Raw genomic sequence first — 19,527 nt, forward strand, 5'->3', positions numbered from 1 at the left:
CACACAAAAACAAGCTACCGTGGTTTCCTGACTCCTGATGACTTGATGTATTTACTGGTGGGACTAGTTAAGCAATTTCGTTGATTGCTAATTTTTTAAATTATTTTGAAGGGATAGACTTTTATATTTCTGAAGTAAAAATTGAATCCCTCCCATTGCTGTAAGCAAGAATGCTTAGAAAGGATTATTTGTATTTTGTTTCTCTTGGTTGTTAATAACAAAATTATTCTTTAAAGAAGAGCATTTAGAGTATCAGTTATCAAGGTTGAGATCTCAGATAAGATTTCACAGGTTGGTTAGTAGACTATTAGGTCTCTTCTACATTGGGAAGTAATTGTTTCTCACTAGAAGATAAATTTTCCTAGATTTTGAGGTTTTCATACTTTTTTTGTGTTCATGTGTCCTGTTAAGAAGTTTTCAGAGCTCCCAATTTCAGCTCAGACACTTGGCTCTAAGTATACGTAGCAGGTCTTTATCGGTTCCCCCATTTTGTTTATTCTCTCTGTGTTGAGATGTTATACTCAGATTACTCAGTTTCCATTTTGTATGCTTTTTAGAGGACAGCGTTATACAGTGGTCCGTTTTTTATTCGCTTCTTTACATGTAAAATACTGTAGTATAGAATTATTTATGTTTACTATAGGAAATGTGATTTGTGATTGCAGACAGATTGGGTAGAGATGTGTAGTTTCTGTGTGATAATCCCTGAAGCATGTAGTAAAGTTACGAAACGGTAGAAGAGCTGGTAGGTATACTGGGTGCCCATCATGTGTTAGTCCAGTAACACTTTACAGCTATTTTTTTCTGAACCAAAGTAAATGGCATTTTATTGTGGCTGGAACGAATACTGAACAAAGTGCAATAGGAAATAGCTAAAGCTGCAAACAACTTCCAAGGGTTTCCGGTAACATTTGATAGCTGCAAAGGAAGGAAAGGACGGGCCAGTCGCATTACAATGGCAGGAATTCATTAAAAAAAAAAAAAAAAATTACCTATTTGCAGTCTTTTTAGCAAGATATGCAAATATTTTAAGGAGGAATCTGTAGATTTTTTTCCTACCTCTTTCTCATGCTCATTATTATTTTATAAAATAAGTGAAGTATATTATCCCCAGAGTTTGCAGGAAGTCACATTGTATTCAGTACATTTCTGCCGATGTTGATGATGACAAGCTTTTTCCTCCTTAAATCGGTTAACTTGAATCTTTATGATAAATTCTGTCAGGAGCATTTGGTTTTTCTATAGCTGCTGAATAGTATTTGCTAAAATTATAGTTAAGATTTTGCATATGGGTACCCGAGATTAGTCTTTTTATGTCAACCTGATGTTAACCTTATAAAATGGGTTGTGTACCCCACCCTCTTCTCCTGACCCTGCTATATCCGACATTTATAGGATCACTGAAGGCATTTCCCTGTAAATTGAGTTTTGCCGTCGATCTTATGTTTTAATGCCATCAATTTTCAACAAGAAACAGCTAGTGAGATAGAATTGAAACCAGAAGAGACGTCTGAAGACTGTAGGGCACAGGCTCCCTGTATGACTCCCCGTGTGACTTTAGACTAGTCATTTGATTAATTTTATTAGTGTTTTCTTTGGAACTCTGAAAGTTTGATCCAAATGAGTTCTGAGCGGCTTTCCAGCCTTGCCATTCTATGAATAGAATTCCATTTTTGGCTCCACGCCTAATCCTGCCGGCACCAGTACTGCAGTGACAAACAATAGCTGCCCAGATGGCCACAGCTGCCAAAAGAGCTTACAGCAGGCTGTGGTGAAATGCGGTCTTAGAACAGCACCTAAATAAAGACACGATGGCGCTGCAGAGGATCTCGCAGCTCACAGTCTAGAGCTCTGAGGGGCTGGATGCTGAGTGATAAGTGAAGGAAAAGTTGCATGTTCGCTCATGGCCAGCAAGGCAATCAGCGTTTTGTAGAAGCGGAGGACATGATGCCTCCCCGCCAGTGGGCTAGTCGGCTTGTCGGCTCTGCGTGTTCCGCGGTGACTCTAGTGTATGTTTCAGGGGGATCCAGCATTGGCTCAGGTCCTTATGGGCCAGGACCACCCTCATTCATTATTGTATCCACTGCAGAACCAGGCATGATACTCATGGAAGATTTTTAAAAGCAGCCACATTTGATGGATTTTTCCTTTCACCCGTTGGAAGAGGAGGCAAAGCAGTTCAAGCAGACAAACGCTGCCCTTGATGTCGTTTCTGTCACTCCCCGCTCACCTGCACCTTCTGCCCACCCCACTGTACAGCTCTCAGGACTGCACCGTTATCTCTCAGTCACATACGCAGCCTGGGTCTGGGGCTCTTTCCTTTTATTTAAGCTGGTTGGGTACAGATCGGTGGACTAGAATGTTCCATGGATGACGTGTTTACAAAGGGACAGGCAGGTGCTACCTGGAGTTCCACAGTTAGAGTCTGTCATTTCTGCATCTCATGGTGCTTTATTTTACTTTAATGCTTCATTGTAAAAACCCAAATAATGACCAGTTGTGTGGCCCTCTTTGTTTTCCAGGTGTCTGGTGGGTCCCTGCATTTTTCTGGTAGCTTTTTTACCTAACTCAGAGCAAGCTCTCTTTCAACACTGAACCGCGGACCTTTAAAACAATTTTTAGGAGCCCAAGATTTGTAACACGTGCCCTATAAAGTTCTAAAGCACTTTTACTTAAATCTCCAACCTCTCGTATCTTCCCTATTTATGTAATTTATGTTCATTTTTCCTGGTATGAGGCCTTTTTACTGTTCTTTGTTCCGTATAACAGAAGCAACAGGTATGGTTAAAATCGGAAGGACAGTTTGGGTAAACATGGGGTGAGCACAGGTAAGTTTTTCTGACTAAAGATAACATTAGGCAAATTATTTTTGCAAAAGGATTTTGATGAAGTCACTGTACCCCGAGGCCCGTGTTGCTGGTGGAGTGAGCTCCCGAGGACACAGAGGCTGTTTTGCTTTACTCAGAATTGAAGCGTCTGTTCTGTCTTGGTCCTTACATGAAACAGCTTTAGAATTGGAACTTTGTGTGTTACAGGCATTAAGCTAGAATTTATTAATATGAATAGAGTTACTAAATCAATATTTAGGGAGTTTTTCTATTATGGAGGGGAAATAATATACTCAGAACTGATGTGTAGTTTGCGTCATGTTTTATATATTCATAATTGAAAACAAGACTTAGCTGAATTGTGGTTCTCAGCCAGCGATGTTGAGGTAGCCCCATTCCAGAGCCGTGACATCCTGCTCTCTCCACCCCTGAGGGATCCTGCTCTCTCCTCCCCTGAGGGATCCTGTTCTCTCCTCCCCTGAGGGATCCGGCTCTCTCCTCCCCGAGGGATCCTGTTCTCTCCTCCTCTGAGGGATCCTGTTCTCTCCTCCCCTGAGAGATCCTGCTCTCTCCTTCCCTGAGGCATCCTGCTGTCTCCTCCTCCTGAGGGACCCTGCTCTCCCCTCCTCCTGAGGGACCCTGCTCTCTTCTCCTCCTGAGGGACAGCATCATGACTCGGCTTGGGAATTTTATTTTTTTTAAGTGATCCCACATCACCTTTGGAGCTGAGTTACTTGTTTAATCCTCTGCTTTTTGTCTCATATGTAGAGTGAGAAGCCTACAAAGCCATAAAACATTTCAAGTGAAGACACTGATAAAATACAGAAAGTAATAAAAGTGGCTATCTCTGAATTACAGAATTGTTTGCCAGTGTAACCCAGTTCTTTTAGAAAATGTGTTTCCAGTACTTTCATTTGCTGTCCAAATAAAAAGATGTATTCATGTGTATATCCAAACTCATCAAATTGTATACATTAAACATATGTAGTTTTTTATATATCAGTTATACCTCAATAAAGCCATTAATTTTTTTAAAAACAGGTGTATTTCCCTGAGGCTACTTTCCATAAATTTAAACAACAGAGGTGGATTCTCTCACAGTTCTGGAGGCCAGAAGTTTGAATTCCAGGGGCCGTGAGGGCCTCACTCCCTCTGAAGGCACTGAGGGAGGACCCAGCCTCGCTTCTCCCGGTCTCCAGGCACCTGCTGACTTGTGACAGCACCACTCCAGTCTCTGGCTTTGTCATCAGATGCCCTTCTTCCCTGGGTCTCTGACTCAAATCTCCCTCTACCTTTCTCTTAAAAAGATTCTTGCTCTTAAATTTAGGGCCACCATAAATCTAAGGTGGTCTCATCTTGAGGTTCTTAGTTACGTCTTCAGGGATGCTTATCCAAGTCAGTTCACACTCACGGCTTCCAGGAGCCACCATTCCATCCACCACAAAGGTATTTTCAAAAAGATGGAAAGTAGGCTGTTCAGTGGAAATGTATATAGCCATTTAGATTCCTTTTTTTTAATGTTGTAAAGACTGCATTTCATTTAACTTAAACGTTGTAACAGGCTTTAATGATTTGGTCAGTAGTTGCAGACTTATCAGGAAGATTGTGGGTGATGTTTTAGGACTTAATCAGCAGTTGAAGAACAGGTGGAATCTTCAGGTGGGCTCTTCTGGCCACTTCTGTGTTGCGTTTTTTTGCAATGTAATTATGCTTCTTATAGTACGTAAGAACCATACTTGAGAAATACTGTTTATTTCTCATATGTCCATAGTACTATTGTGTTTCTGTATCTCAAATAGTATTTTAAAGAAATAGACAATATGCTTTGTTCCAGAATAAGTCCAGTAGTAGTTATTATAATGACTGAAAACAAAACTGTGAAGAGTGAATTTTTTTCAACTTCTGTCAGCACCTGTGCTGAGGTCAGCATGAGATGGAATCACTGGGAAACTTTATGAGATTGTACATTCTGGGTCCTCGTGAGCGAAGAGTGTGATTTGGTGGCCCTGGCACGGGGTGGGAAGAAGGGGGGTTTGGCGTTCACACCCCGTGATCCCAATGCACACCTCTGCAGGAAAAGGCTCCAGCAGTAGCGCCTTCTGAACAGTGTCCTTGGTGGGAGCTCCACACTTCTGCTGACTCAGACCTTCAGGAATTTATTCCACATGCCTAGACCTCATTTCCTCATGTTTTAAGGTACAGGATTTGGGCTAGAGCATCGTGAAAGACATTCTGGCTTTAGCAAACTTTGTTTTTACAGTACGAGGATACTTAGCACCCATGATCCATTTCATTAAAAATTTGCTGCAACTCAAAAACTTAGAAAAAGTCGTATAGAGGATATGCCACTTTAATATTTCTAAGAAGTTTGAGTTTTTTATATACATGGCCATATATTAATGTATATATTTAAGGCCTAAAAAATAATGTATTTGCGATTTTCCAGCCTAAGTTTAGTTTTCAGCCATCGAATACTTCTGTATTTTCACTCTGAGCTTTAAAATGTTTTAATATTTAAATTTATTTGAGTAATATGCTCGTTAAAGATTAAAGATTGTCACAATAAAGTAGTATATAAAATGAAGTTCTCCTCCTCTCTCCTCTCTTCCCTCCAGCCACCTGTTCCATTTCCCAGGAGTAGCCAGAAGTAATATTTCAGGGTTTAACGTGTCACAACTCGTGTGCACAGGAGTGTGTGTACACGTTACATCTGTGCACATGTATGCATGTCTCATCAGCACCTTGCCTTGCTGGTTTTTGTAGTACTCCTTATCTAAAAGTTACCCGAGCAGTGTAAGTTTCACAGTCTGCCCATGAGTGTATTACGGCTGTTTTATTGTCATTGTCCTTAGTGTTGCTGATTCTTAAAGCACACTGAATGTCCCTGGGAGCAGCCCCTGCCACAGTCAGGATTGAAGGGTAGAAATCTAACTTCCAGATCCCAGTAGTAACAACTCCTGAAGAAATTACACAGAAGGCCGGGCGCGGTGGCTCAAGCCTGTAATCCCAGCACTTTGGGAGGCCGAGACGGGCGGATCACGAGGTCAGGAGATCGAGACCATCCTGGCTAATATGGTGAAACCCCGTCTCTACTAAAAATACAAAAAACTAGCCGGGCGAGGTGGCGGGCGCCTGTAGTCCCAGCTACTCGGGAGGCTGAGGCAGGAGAATGGCGTAAACCCGGGAGGCGGAGCTTGGAGTGAGCTGAGATCCGGCCACTGCACTCCAGCCTGGGTGACAGAGCGAAACTCCGTCTCAATTAAAAAAAAAAAAAAGAAGAAATTACACAGAAGACCCCTACAACTTAAATGAGACACTTCCTTTACCACCAAATATACTATGATTGCAGTTCTTAAACTTAGTATAGAGTAGAATATATGAAAGTGTTTCAGAGAAATCATTGGGTGAAAATGGTGTGTACCTAAAGTGCATGCTTACAGTCAAAGGTTGGTCAAAATAATGCTGTGCTTAATAAAACATCGTGAGAAAGGGATGAATCCCAGAGGACTCCTTCCTGCAGAAGGACCTGGGCTTGCTGGAGAGAATGTTCAAATCCTAGAGGAAAGTGAGATCACTGAATAATTTTGTTGTATAATCATTATACGTATTAAATATGATTATGATAGATACATTTAGAGTTGTCTATGTGAATTAAGAGCTTAGACTCTGGAATCAGACTTGGGGTCAAATCTCAGCGTTGCATTTAGCTGGCTATGATTTTATCTCTCCAAACCTCAAATATCTTAAAAATAAAGACAGTATATTGGTAGCTCCCTTCTAGGGTTGCTGTTAGTACCCAGTGAGAGTGACGTGTGTAAAATGCCTAGCCCAGAGCTGGGTCTTGGGAAGCACATAATTCGTGTTGGCTAAAAAGTGAACTATGAGAGAATAGTTTAATATTCACCTCTGCCTTTTACATGTGGGAGTTGTTTCCTTAAATAAATTGTATGCCTTTGAGGACAAGAGCCTTGTCTTAGGCTTTTGTGTATGTCTCTCATGGTGACATTCGGGAACAGCATTCTGAGCAGTTGAATAGCAGTGCTGACTGAACAAGTGGGTGACTGAGATCGTAAACATTATGACATCACTGCTGTTTATGAACGTAGATTAATTTATTCACTTCTAGTGCTTAGGAAAAAGAAGCAAAAACAAAACAAAAAACTAGTAGAGTAATGATTCTCCGAATCACAGCTAAGCACAGAGCCTCTTGGTTGGTATGTGTTCAGGTGAAGCAGCAGAGCAGCAATTCTAAAGCAGCCCTCTTGGTTGCCCACTGAGCCAAGTGGAGACTCATAGCAGAGAGTGGTGGGCAGGAGCGTGGCAGGGCAGTGCCAGCACAGTCAAAATCTGGGAAACTTTTACTTTTTTTTTTTTTTTCTATGTAGGATTAAGACAGATGTCTACAGAAATTTGGATTTAGATAAATATTTTTGCTTCAAATTTTAACCACAGAAAAAGATTTTGAATATTGCAGATGTTAAAGTTTTTAGTTTTGACAGGCAGCATTTGAAATTGGAGATGCTGTAAAGGATCAGACATAATGGGTGGCTATTTAAATTTAGATTATTTAAAGTTAAAATTCAGTTCTTTGGTGACATCAGCTCCATTTCAAGCGCGTAGTGGCCACGTGTGGCCTGGTGCTACCGTATTGGACAGTGCAAATTATAGAACACACAAATCGTCACAGAAATTTCTGTTGGACAGTGCTTTTCTAGAATGTGTATGACTGTGGTTCATGAATTATTGTAAAATAAAAGGGTGGAAAGGCTGAAATCATTGTAGGGGGTAGAGGAAAATAACCAGAGTAAAAGAATATATCGGGTGACCAGATTTTTACCTTTTTCCCTTGATCTTTTCCCTTCCTCTGCTTATTCTCTAGTAGAGTGATTGAAAAGTGGTTCCAAGTAAATTTCCTTCCAGGTGAGGAGAACACAGGACTGCAGAGTTTCCTTCCTTTAGAGCCAGGACCCTGTCTTTTACAGTATGGGGTCGTCGATGACTCTTACTACAGATCACAAGTGCTTGCTCTCTCGTTGCAGTTGGACCTGAATCCTATTCAGAAATCCTGTTTTTTTCCTTCTCTAGCTGCCATCTTTCATATATATGAATGGGACAGTCTCACTCTGTCGCCTAGTCTCAATTGTAGTGGCCCGCTCTCGGCTCACTGCAACCTCCGCTTCCCGGGTTCAAATGAGTCTCGTGCCTTAGCCTCCCAAGTGGCTGGGATTACAGGTGCACGCCACCACACCCAGCTAATTTTAGAATTTTTAGTAGAGATGGGGTTTCTCCATGTTGACCAGGCTGGTCTTGAACTCCTAGCTTCAAGTGATTAACCTGCCTTGGCCTCCCAAAGTGCTGGGATTATGCCATCTGTCTGTATCCACAGTGCTGATGCTGCAATTTATTTTTTATAGAACCAAAGTCTTCAGTCCCTCCCTGGTTTCTTTCACTTTTAATGTAGACTTACTAGATTTATTGAACCCCCAACTTCAGTACTTTGCTAAATGACATTGAGTAAGCAACTTAATCTCTCTAAGCCTGTAAAAACTGGGATATCTTCACATATACATATGTGGAGATATCTCAATTTTTTACAGGCTTAGAGAGATTAACATATATATATATACCCACACACACATATGTAATGAAGTATATATTAAAACATACCTTGGCTAACTGTCAAAATTGAGTGGCTTGAAATAACTGTCATAATTTAGGTTAGGGTTCTGCTGGACGGTTCTTCCACTTTTGAAATAACTCATAATTTAGTTTAGGGTTCTGCTGGGCGCTTCTTCCACTCTTGTGCAGGCTTGGCTAGTGGCTGTCTGGTCCTCAGTGGCCTCACTCGCATGTCGGGCAGTGGTGGGTGGGTTGTCTGCTGGAGCAGCATGAATGACTAGACCACATGTCTTCTCATCCAACCAAGTCCACACTTTCCTGGAACACAGAGTTGCTGGCAAGAGCCTTCTTCCTGCTTCCTGTTTTCTGTGTGTAGCTCCTGCGCCGTGTTTTCTGTTAGTGGCCTATAATCTAGCCTGTCTTACTGTTTCTCACATATAAAGTAGTCTTTGCCAACTTCTAGCCTTCATCCTGGTTTCTTGCAAACAAGACTGTCTTATCTCCACTTTCTGAGTGGACAGTACAACACAGTAGGCTGAATGCATAGATCACTCCAGCTGCATGGACCATGTCACATGACTGTCTTCACCTGCTAGTCCTTTGATGTTCACTTTTACGTCTATCTACTTTGCGAAGTCTACTTTATCTCTTGAATTTTGAGAAGTCTGGAGATGGCTTTGATATTGATTTATAATAAATGTCAAAGAGTACAATTCTATATTGAAACATTAGAGCTGACCTGACATTCTCTGTTCTAAATGAACTCATCTCTAAATGTCTAAAGTGGCACTGAAAGGCCAGGAGTGGTTTTTAATGACGTTCGTCAAGTGCCGTGAAGTTTGGTTCCTGCATTGTGCATACATTTATGGGGTGACCTGGTAACTGCTCATTGGTGGGAATATACTGTGTCTGCTCTCTCAGCCCACCTACATGTATCATAGTTTTGTTATATAGAAAGCGTTTTTCTGGACCAAGGAAAGAAAAATTTCTTGTTTTTCTTCCTTTCTATTTTTAATTATCAGTGCTTGGCAGAAGAGGAAGATAAAACACAAAGTTACAAAAAGAAAACAATTGCATATACATTTTTCTGCTTTTGCCTCCTCTTTTGTCTCCTCACTTGCTTTTGTGGACCTATTAAATGACTAATGATGAATCTTTCCTGTTTTTTCCTTATGGTTTATGAAAGTCACAGTTTAGAGTTCATGGAGAGCTGGAATACTATACCACAGTAAATTACAGTTAGGTGTGAAAAATAGGGAGAAAAAAACGCTCAGCTGGGCCTCAAGAGAACGAAATCCTGCTCCTGGTTTGTTCATGACTTACTAGTGGACTTGGAAAATTTTAACTTCTCTTTGGTTCCGGCAGCTGAACTTGATAATCTTAAAGGTTTCTCTTTAGTTCTGACGTTCTGTACAGTTTCCTTTAAGTATATATCTTTCTGGAATTTGGCAAAAATACTGCAGATAAGCACAGATGTCGAAAATGAAAGAAGTGGATATACTTATGAGGACACTTCCTGCCTACATGTAGTGGGTACAAGGAGCAGTTGTACTTTGGAAGTATGTTTGAAGTAGATGTTTCAGGTGGGCAGGGGTCGGGGGGTGATGAGCAGGAGTGATGCTCACAGAGGCATGAGTGAGCGTGAACACAGAACGCATTCAGTAGATGGTTTCGCATGGCCAGCGTGCAGGGGGTTCGGGTAGCATTCCCGGGGGTCAGGCACACCGTGTGTTGATTGCTGTAAGATAAAGTACACCTCTAAAAGATACCCAGAACGCCTAGTATGTCATCGCCTCATTAGGAAATTCTGTTTTCATTCTGTATGAAAATCCACAACTTCATTAGGAAATGCTGTTTTCATCCTGTATGAAAATCCAACAACTTCATTAGGAAATGCTGTTTTCATTCTGTGTGAAAATCCCACAACTTCATTAGGAAATTCTGTTTTCATTCTGTGTGAAAATCCCACAAGAAGCCTTAATTTTACCCTAATTTTTTGCAGAGAGGGTGCCCAGCCTCTCTCTGGAGATGGCATTAGGGAAAAGCGCTATGGCAGCCTCGCTAAGATTCTTTTTGCTAAGAATCTTAGCAAATTCTTTTTGTTGTGAATTCAGAGAGGTTTTTTTGTTGTTATTTGTTTGTTTTGTCAGTCTGAAATATCTTACGTGTTCTTCACAGAGAAGTAAATGCAACTTGCAGGGTTTCTTGCAGGACCTTGATTTGTGACTTGTGTCTCGTGTGTAGACTGGTGCTGTCCAGCAGCTTCCTGCCGTGGGGAGCACGTTCTGCATCTGCCTTGCTCCATGCTGTCATCACCGGCCCACAGGGGCTGCTGCACCCTGGAAATTTGGCTTAGTGTGATTGAGAAACTGAAATGTAAACTTTACTGAATTTTAATTAATTTAAACTTCACTGGCCTCGGGTGGCTAGTGGCGACTGTAGTTGTTAGTGAGGGTCTAGATCTTCGTCTTCTCTTTTGTTGTTTACAGTTACATGTGAGACAATCTTCGTAAAAGAAATATTTCTCTTTGTCTGCTTCCTGCCTCACTTTCTCTTTCCTTCCAGGCTTCTCTGAAGTACGTCCTTAAAATCCCTTGCTTTTGGCTTCTGGGAAACCAAGCTTCTCTTCCAGCAGATTGCTTCCTAGGCTGAAAATCAGCCTGCTATTTTCTTTACCTTTTTTATAGGTCCACTGTTCTCTTTAGTTTTCATACTCACTTCTGTGCTTGTGGCCTGAGTCACACCTGTCTGTGTGCCCACAACTTCTTCCCTGCACTTCAGATCTGTGCTGCTTAATACCTGCAGGGTGCTGCTGCTGGCACCTAACAACCCATCGCAGCACCTGGTACACCCTGCCTATAAATATGTACTAAAGGGTTCTCTGTTGGCTCACTTACAAGCTGTGAATTTATATCATTTTCAGGTTTACAGTAGTTTATGTATCTCCCTCACTCTAGATCATATTTTTAATTCTGCTCTTTCATAGTTTTAAGAAATTCACATGTTCACACATTTAAGTGTTTCTTGAGGGTAAGAGAGAAAGAGCTGCGTGAGCAAGCTATGCAAGAAAGACGGTCTGTGTCCTCATGGGTTTTCCAGTATAGAAAAAAGACTTATTTTTAAATGAGGGGCTTTAATACTGTGGAGTAATATTATGATAGAAGAAATATTAGGACTTGGAGAATCCAGCAGCAGGAACCCACGCGAGTCCCTGCAGTGAGTGTAAACCCACTTCAGTTTAAACTGAGGGATGAGGCAGTGACTCGGGGTCGTCAGACTGGAATGGAAAGAAGGGGGTATTACCATTCATTGCATTGGGATGGGATTAATGGTCCATCTGAGTTAACAGAAGAGAATTAATTTGAGGCCTATAGAACATGCAGATAATTTCAGACCCAGGAAGGAGGTGGTCAGGTAGCCTTTTGGCTTTATGTGGATTTTTTTTTTTTTTTTTTTTAGACAGAGGCTTGCTCTGTCCCCCAGGTTGAGTGCAGTGGTGCAATCTCAGCTCACTGCGGCCTCCTCCTCCCAGGTTCAAGCAATTTTTCTGCCTTAGCCTCCTGAGTAGCTGGGATTACAGGTGCGTGCCACCATGCTGGCTAGTTTTTTGTATCTTTAGTAGAGACAGGGTTTTGCCATGTTGGCCAGGCTGGTCTTGAACTTCTTAGCTCAGGTGATCCGCCTGCCTCAGCCTCCCAAAGTGCTGGGATTGCAGGTGTGAGCCAGCACGCCCAGCCTTTTTACATGGAATTGGTGGTATGGACGCAGGTACAGCTTTCATTAGCCTTCTTGTGTACTGTAAGTAAATTGTAGAGTGAGGAATTGTATTTGCTCACACGTATTTGCACAGTGCTGTCTAGTGAGTGATTAAGTGCCCTACAGAAGAATACTATTTTCTGGCGAATGTGTCAAGCTGCTTTTCCACGTGATGTTACCATCGATCACGACTTCCTGGTGGACACATTTACAATAATTAGATGTGGGACTTACCAAGTGGCTTCTTGTCGTTCCTGAACTATTTACAACCACAGTTAGAAGAGGGTGATACATTTTTAATAGGGGAAAAAAGAGATTTAACTTAAAAGGTTTTTGACTAATGAAGATTAAGCTTGTGCCACATTTAAGTGTCATTTTTACACCCTTAAGCAGTGTGAAGCATTTCCCGTTAGCCCCTTTTAGTCTAGACGTATGGTCTGGGAAAACCCCAGTGTGGAGGTATGATATAGTCTTCTGTTGTCCTTGTTAAAAAGAGAACACTGTTTCGTTGAATTGTGAGGAAAATAGTGTTGATTTAGATTCTTAGTAATTACTTAAGGAAAAAATAAACCTTTGAATTAAATGAAAACACAAAGCTTTCACTTATAACTGCAGAGAAACATTTTGAATATCCCTTAATTGATAGTTCAGTGAAATTAGTTAAGATGATGGGAGAAAATAAATTAGATTAATAAAGTCTATTCCTAAATGTGAATTATTTGAAGTATTTCCCTATGGGGGGGAAAAAAAACAGCACTGGCAGGAGAGCGTTTAGCCCTGGTAATTGTCCTGCCACACAGGCTCCACCTGATTTTAAGGTCAGAGGTGCAGATCATGCTGGATGTACCTGTCACTATCAACACAGATTGGGGACGACATTTTAGTGGTTAGGGGAATTTTGTTTGTGGTTTTGGTGAAGCACAAGAATACATTTTATAAATTGTAATTATCTTCTAGTTCCAACATATGCTGACAGTTGAGCAGTTATTAAAGTTCTCAAGAGAGTTCAAAACTCATATAGATATTCTAGTTCGATAGGAAATTTTTTTTTCTAGAATTTGGAATTTGAGAATCATTAATTTTCTTGTATGGGAAATTAAATGAGCAAGATTACCCAGAAAATTACATTGCTTTTTATAACAGTTCTTTATTTATGAGAGTGGATAATTCAAAGGTAATAAATTAGAGTTAACATTTTATTTTCAATAGCCCTTTTTAATACAGTTATAGAAGTTATTTCTGTCAACTCTCAGTTATCTGTTGAGCAGTTAAAGGAGATGGATGAGATTGAAATCCTGGATAACTTCATCTCACCTTTAAAAAATCTTTTCTGACAAAATGTGTATTGAAACCACTAACAAACAGAAAATGTAACTGATTCCAGTTTTTCTACTTTCTTACTATTTGTCATCTATCCAATATGTTTATGAGTCATTAAAGTAAGAAAGTATAAAGTATGCTATTGTTTGTAGACAAAATAACTAACCATACCTGGAAATTAAATTTCTTTAGTAAGAAATTTCTTTCTTCCTTTTTTCTTGAGAAGAAATTTGCTTAGACTTTTAAAAGAGTTTGGTTTTGTTTTATATTTTATTTTTGAGATGGAGTGTCACTCTGTTGCCCAGGCTGGAGTGCATTGGTGTGATCTCTGCTCACAGCAACCTGCACCTCCCAGGTTCAAGCAGTTCCTGCCTCAGTCTCCCAAGTAGCTGGGATTACAGTCACGCACCACCTCGCTTGATTAATTTTTGTGTTTTTTGTAGTGACAGAGTTTCACCATGTTGGCCAGGCTGGCCTCCAACTCCTGACCTCAAGTGATCCACCCACCTGGGCCTCCCAGAGTACTGGGATTACAGGCGTGAGCTACTGTGCCTGGCCAAGAGTGTGATTTTAATTGCAGTATTTTGTAATTGACCTTATTTTGTGAGGATTAATGAACTGTTACCATTTTACAGGTCTCATCACAACTACATCAAGGAAGCTAGACCGAGAACAGCAAGATGAACACATATTAGAGGTATTTTTTTTATCTTTAATATTTAAAGATTCATAGTTATAAGTATCATGGGAAAGAACAATCTTGTTCCCATTAACCAGTGTTCTTAGCTATTAATATTTTGTTGTATTATTATTATTTACTGGTTATTAGGAAAAAGGAATATAAGGAAATTGTTAATGAATATAGCTCTTGTGCCCTTTATCCCTCAATGACATTCCCAGAATACACGGCCACTGTCATGGACCCCATTCAGATCTTTGTATTTTATGCTCACACAGACACACGGGGCAAACAGAACTGTAAACAGTGTCATGTGGAATTCATTTACATTTACATAAGTGATGTTTTTCTGTATACATCTTTTTTCCCCCTTACTATTATGTTTTGAGATATATTTATGTTGGTGTTTATAGATCTGTTTCAACCTTTTTAACTAGAGGTAATTTGTTTCCGGATTCCTTTTTTTTGCTCTTAAACAATTGCATTACTTTTGCATTTTAAACTATGAATTACTTAGTTGGTGCTTCTTAAATGCCTCAAAAGTAAAAGTAGATGGAAGTCGCAGATGTGCTCTTCTAGAAAGTTCTAGTAAGACTTCTCATTTTCATGGCTACTTTACAAGGCCTTTTAGGCCTTAGAAAACCCATAGCTGCTTATCATTTGTTGGTCACCTGGTTTTTGGCTAATAGTAGATCCATTGCAGAAAAAGACCACAAATAACTTGGAGAGGGAAGGTGGAGCGTAACATGGACGTCAGGTTGGTGAGATCGCGGGTCCGTGTCATCAGAAAGTGGCCAAGAGACAGGCAGACCACGGAGATGGGGCGCAGAGACATCCCTCTGTCCCGTGTGGAAGGCTGGTGTTCACTGTCAGAGTCAGGCTTGCAAAAGGCCACCTGCCTTTGTTGAATTGAGTTATCAGCGCTCTTCTTCCACTCTAACAGTATAAGTGACAAAATTCTAAACTGTAACTTCCAAAAATTTCTTTTAATATTGCTGTTTATAATGCCTGCTTAATTTCATTTTATCCTTGGTCAAGTTTTCTTACCGTTGTCAGTAAATACTTAGTCTTTTGTAGTTGTGCAGTGTGTGCCTGTGTGCATGCGTACACGTGTGTGTACATGCGTACACGTGTGTGTGCATGGAAATTGGGAATCCCCGCAGGCAAAGGTGGTTTCACGGCCACGGTGCTTTCCCCGTTAGGAACTGCTTCATCTACTACATCTGAGTTTTTAGTTTTTAGAGTGTAAAGGTCCCTTGAATTCATTTTCTTTACGATAAAGCAGAGTTTGAATTTGCATTCTCTCACGACAAGGATTGACAGAAGGGGCGAGTGCAGTGGCTAACAAAAATAAACAGATGGGAAAATAGGAGAGCAGTAGTTATGTTGACATTTTGCTCCAGTCCTTACAAATTTCACATTAATTGCATACCTCACTCCAGAGCCCTCTTTTCTCAGTGAGTGTCAAAGGCTAGGTGGAAGCAGATACCAGATGTATAGCACTTTGAAAGTAATTTTTGGACATTGATGGGAAATACATTTCCCCTTCAGCATACATAATTTGTGTATTTTTCAGTAGGGTCCTTTGGGTGTGGTATATTTGAGAGCCAGTGCTGGCATTGATTTGGCTGTCTTAAAGATAGTGTGTCTGCATTACGTGTTGAAAGCTGTGACTAGCTACTGGTTCTTGAACCCAAAGTTAGGAACAATTTGGTGATGAATACTAAAAAACATAGTGCTTGCTTGTATTTCTCTTTCTTGTTTTTCTAAAGCTCATATGCAAACTGATGAAAAGGAAATGTTTTGAGAGTTTAAAATTAAAATAGTAATACTTTTATTTTGAAAAAGCTTAGGAAGGTAAATAATATAAAGTAAAGCAACTACTTAAATATTTTTGACAGGCACCATCAGGGTATAGTCACACTCTAATAAACAGGATTTATAACTGCCAGACTTCAGTCTACCTGACTGTTTTTAGTGTTTTGGTAATTCATTTGGAAGAAGGTGCAGTGTGGATGAGGGGAGAATAAGCATTACTAATATCATTACATTTAATGTACCCATTGACATAAACGTGAACATTTGATTTAAGGGTGAAATGGTCTCTTACGGATATAGAAACAGTCATCAGTGCAGTCCTCAAGACTCTCTGATATTTTTTCCTAAATAGAATATAAGAATATATGGTTAGTTTACTTAAAATGAAAGTTATTTTATCATCATTTTACTGAAAATCTTATTTAATGAGTTGGTCTTAAATTTAAATGTTTAGGTCCACTCCTATAAAACATCTGTAGAGGAAAACAGCCAAAATAAAATGGTGATTACTGGTATTAAAAGGTGTGCTATTTATTTAACATGTACTTTTAAATGACAATTTAGTATATTTTATTGATGAAGTTTAACATTTTTTACGTGATATTTGGAAATTTTATTTTTAAGTATGTAGAGTGTATTGTTTTTAAGAAGACTCTTTAAATGTGTAAAGCCGAATCTTCACGTATCTCTTCCATGGCCCAAAGGTATTAAGTTTTTGGTAGCTTAACATTTGGGTGAAGTTCGCTTTCCAAGTTACAGTAGTGTGAGAAGAGAGCCGGCGTGGTCAGGAAGGCGTGCAGGGGTGCGGCTGTTTCTTTCTTAGCTATGCCTGCCCCCTTGACTCTCTCCCTGTAGAGATAGGAGGTGCTGCCTCACCTCCTTCCAGCGCTGTTGTTGGAACGAGGAGCTGCTGTGCTGAGTCCTCGTGCCCTGCGAAAGGTAGAGCTTTACACACATGCGGAGTAGCATTAGGAAGAAGATCCTTTTTATATAGTATATCTAACATGTTTATCTGTTAACTTTAAAAAAACAGGTTACTGTGACAGACAATGGTAGTCCTCCCAAATCAACCATTGCAAGAGTCATTGTGAAAATCCTTGATGAAAATGACAACAAACCTCAGTTTCTGCAAAAGTTCTACAAAATCAGACTCCCTGAGCGGGAAAAGCCAGACCGAGAAAGAAACGCCAGACGGGAGCCCCTGTATCGCGTTATAGCCACCGACAAAGATGAAGGGCCCAATGCAGAAATCTCCTACAGCATCGAAGAAGGGAATGAGCACAGCAAATTTTTCATTGAACCAAAAACTGGAGTGGTTTCGTCCAAGAAGTTTTCAGCAGCCGGAGAATATGATATTCTTTCCGTGAGTTAAGATTGTAGTAGTGTAATTTTTTATATGTTGTGACTATAAAGCTTATTTTGCATTTCTTCTTTAGTCACTTTATTTCTGTTTTGTAAACGGCTGAAGTGTTTGTGACCTAATGACCCCATTAGGCGTTACCGGATAATGTTGGAGAAGCACGGGTTTGTTTTTCCTTTTCATCTGTCATTCAGGGTGCTTATTGTTTCTGTTCAATGTGGTCATGAAATCGTTCTTTTATCAGGCATTCAGTACACAGTATACAAATGTTAAGTGTTTGAAATTGGCTCAGTTTAAGACCAAACCAGTCTGTGCTCCATTCATTTCTGGGTGGTAACTTCTGATTTGCTGTTTTTAATCCCCTCTGCCCAAATGTTGCAGATTAAGGCAGTTGACAATGGTCGCCCTCAAAAGTCATCAACCACCAGACTCCATATTGAATGGATCTCCAAACCCAAACCGTCCCCGGAGCCCATTTCATTTGAAGAATCATTTTTTACCTTTACTGTGATGGAAAGTGACCCCGTTGCTCACATGATTGGAGTAATATCTGTTGAGCCTCCTGGCATACCTCTTTGGTTTGACATCACGGGTAAGCATTCCTCCTCGTTTTCCTTGTCCTTATGGGTTACACTGAGGAGAACCTGCATACGGTTTGATGAGTTTTGGGCACGTGTCAGGATTTAAAATTGGGAATACGATCGACAGGTGGAGGATTTGCTTTAAACTATAATATTTTGATTGCAAAATTTTTCATAGTATATAGCATATATTAAACTTGTTTAAAATAGGTTCTCTATTCTACCAAGTTATTAATTTAAAAATAAAATTTTTTAAAAGTTCATCAAGGAGTTACAGACAAAAGCCCTGAATGTTTTGGTCCAAAAGCACAACTTCTTAATGTTTAATTATTGATAACATAACCTGTAGCACATTGTTATTTTTAGTGAATATGATTGGAACATTTAAAGTAACTACGCCTGTGTGACTATCACATGTCAATATTTAAGAGGGAATAAGCTTACAAATTTTGATTCGTATACCTTTAAAGTTATGGTACCAGCTGTGGGTTTTTAGTTTTATTTACCTCATTTTCAACAGGAATGAGGATTCATTAGATTATTTCATCCTCCAGTCACGTTTACTTGCTAAAGCCATTTCTTCTTATTTGTCATGTAGTTTAGGTAAGACATTGAAGGTAATACCCTAGTCAACATATTTTTTAAATTTCACATTAGACTTTGGCATCTTAGATTTTTTTTTTAATTGTTTCCTCACATTTTAGTTACAAGGGTATTTAAGAACAAGTGTATCTGTTGTGATTCATTTCTCTAGGGGGGACTTTATGTCCGTTTTTCCTCTTCTACCCCTTAGTCATGTTACCCCCTAGCCCCCAAAAGTTGCAGCTGATGGACCCAGACCCCGGGCGTGTCAGGCCAGGCCTTACCTTTGGAACGTTCATGCTAAACGGTTGGGCTGTTTTACCAGTTTGGTGATTGTATGAAATCCATGTCATCAACACCTATGAAACCATTGCTACATCCTGTTAAGGGAAGGGGAAAAAGAGACTATTTTCATAGTTAACGATACTCAAAATCGTTTGTTTGCTTTCTGTTAACTTTTATCACATTTCCAGATCGACAGGCTGCTGCTGTGCAGTACCTGACCTCGCTGTGTAACCTTGCTGTGCTTGGACCTGGTTTGATTGATTGCTCTTATTCTGTGCTTGCTTTCCATGCGTGCTTGCTTCTTTTTGGCTGTGCCAGGAGACACGCTTGCTAGAGAAGTTTTTTACATCTTTCAGATGACTTGTGACCCGAACTGTACAGCAGAAGGTATCTGCTGAGATCACATAATTTGCCTCAGATTATGAGATCTAAAATAAAAGCCTTGTTTTTTTTTTAACTTTTTTATTTCCAATGACTATCTTCCATTGCTGTTTTTTTTTTCTTTTTCCGTAATGTGCGCATGGCCACCCATCCCATTCGCCAGCGTGTTGGCACGTGATGCTCACCTTGCTCTGTGGTTTTAGGTTTCTCTTAAGACGTCGTGTGTGTTGTTTGGTTTCTTGGTTAGATTTAGTAGTAGAATTTCATCATGACATTAAGCCTCTATTTTCATCCCATCTCATTTTATATCTAGGTCAA

General features: G+C 40.1%; 1 protein-coding gene across 2 annotated transcripts in view; it reads left to right on the top strand.

Moving 5' to 3' along the window:
- Positions 1–19,527, top strand: part of FAT1 (FAT atypical cadherin 1) — a 140,781-nt gene that overhangs the window by 74,812 nt on the left and 46,442 nt on the right. For both annotated transcript variants that reach the window (XM_030919690.1, XM_030919694.1), the window contains exons 4-6: positions 14,159–14,220; positions 17,054–17,383; positions 17,762–17,972. In XM_030919690.1, the coding sequence (XP_030775550.1) occupies positions 14,159–14,220; positions 17,054–17,383; positions 17,762–17,972 (603 nt within the window). The remainder of the gene's footprint in view (positions 1–14,158; positions 14,221–17,053; positions 17,384–17,761; positions 17,973–19,527) is intronic.

This window comes from Rhinopithecus roxellana, chromosome 2 (genome assembly GCF_007565055.1).
Source record: "Rhinopithecus roxellana isolate Shanxi Qingling chromosome 2, ASM756505v1, whole genome shotgun sequence".
In the NCBI taxonomy this organism is placed as follows: domain Eukaryota; kingdom Metazoa; phylum Chordata; class Mammalia; order Primates; family Cercopithecidae; genus Rhinopithecus; species Rhinopithecus roxellana.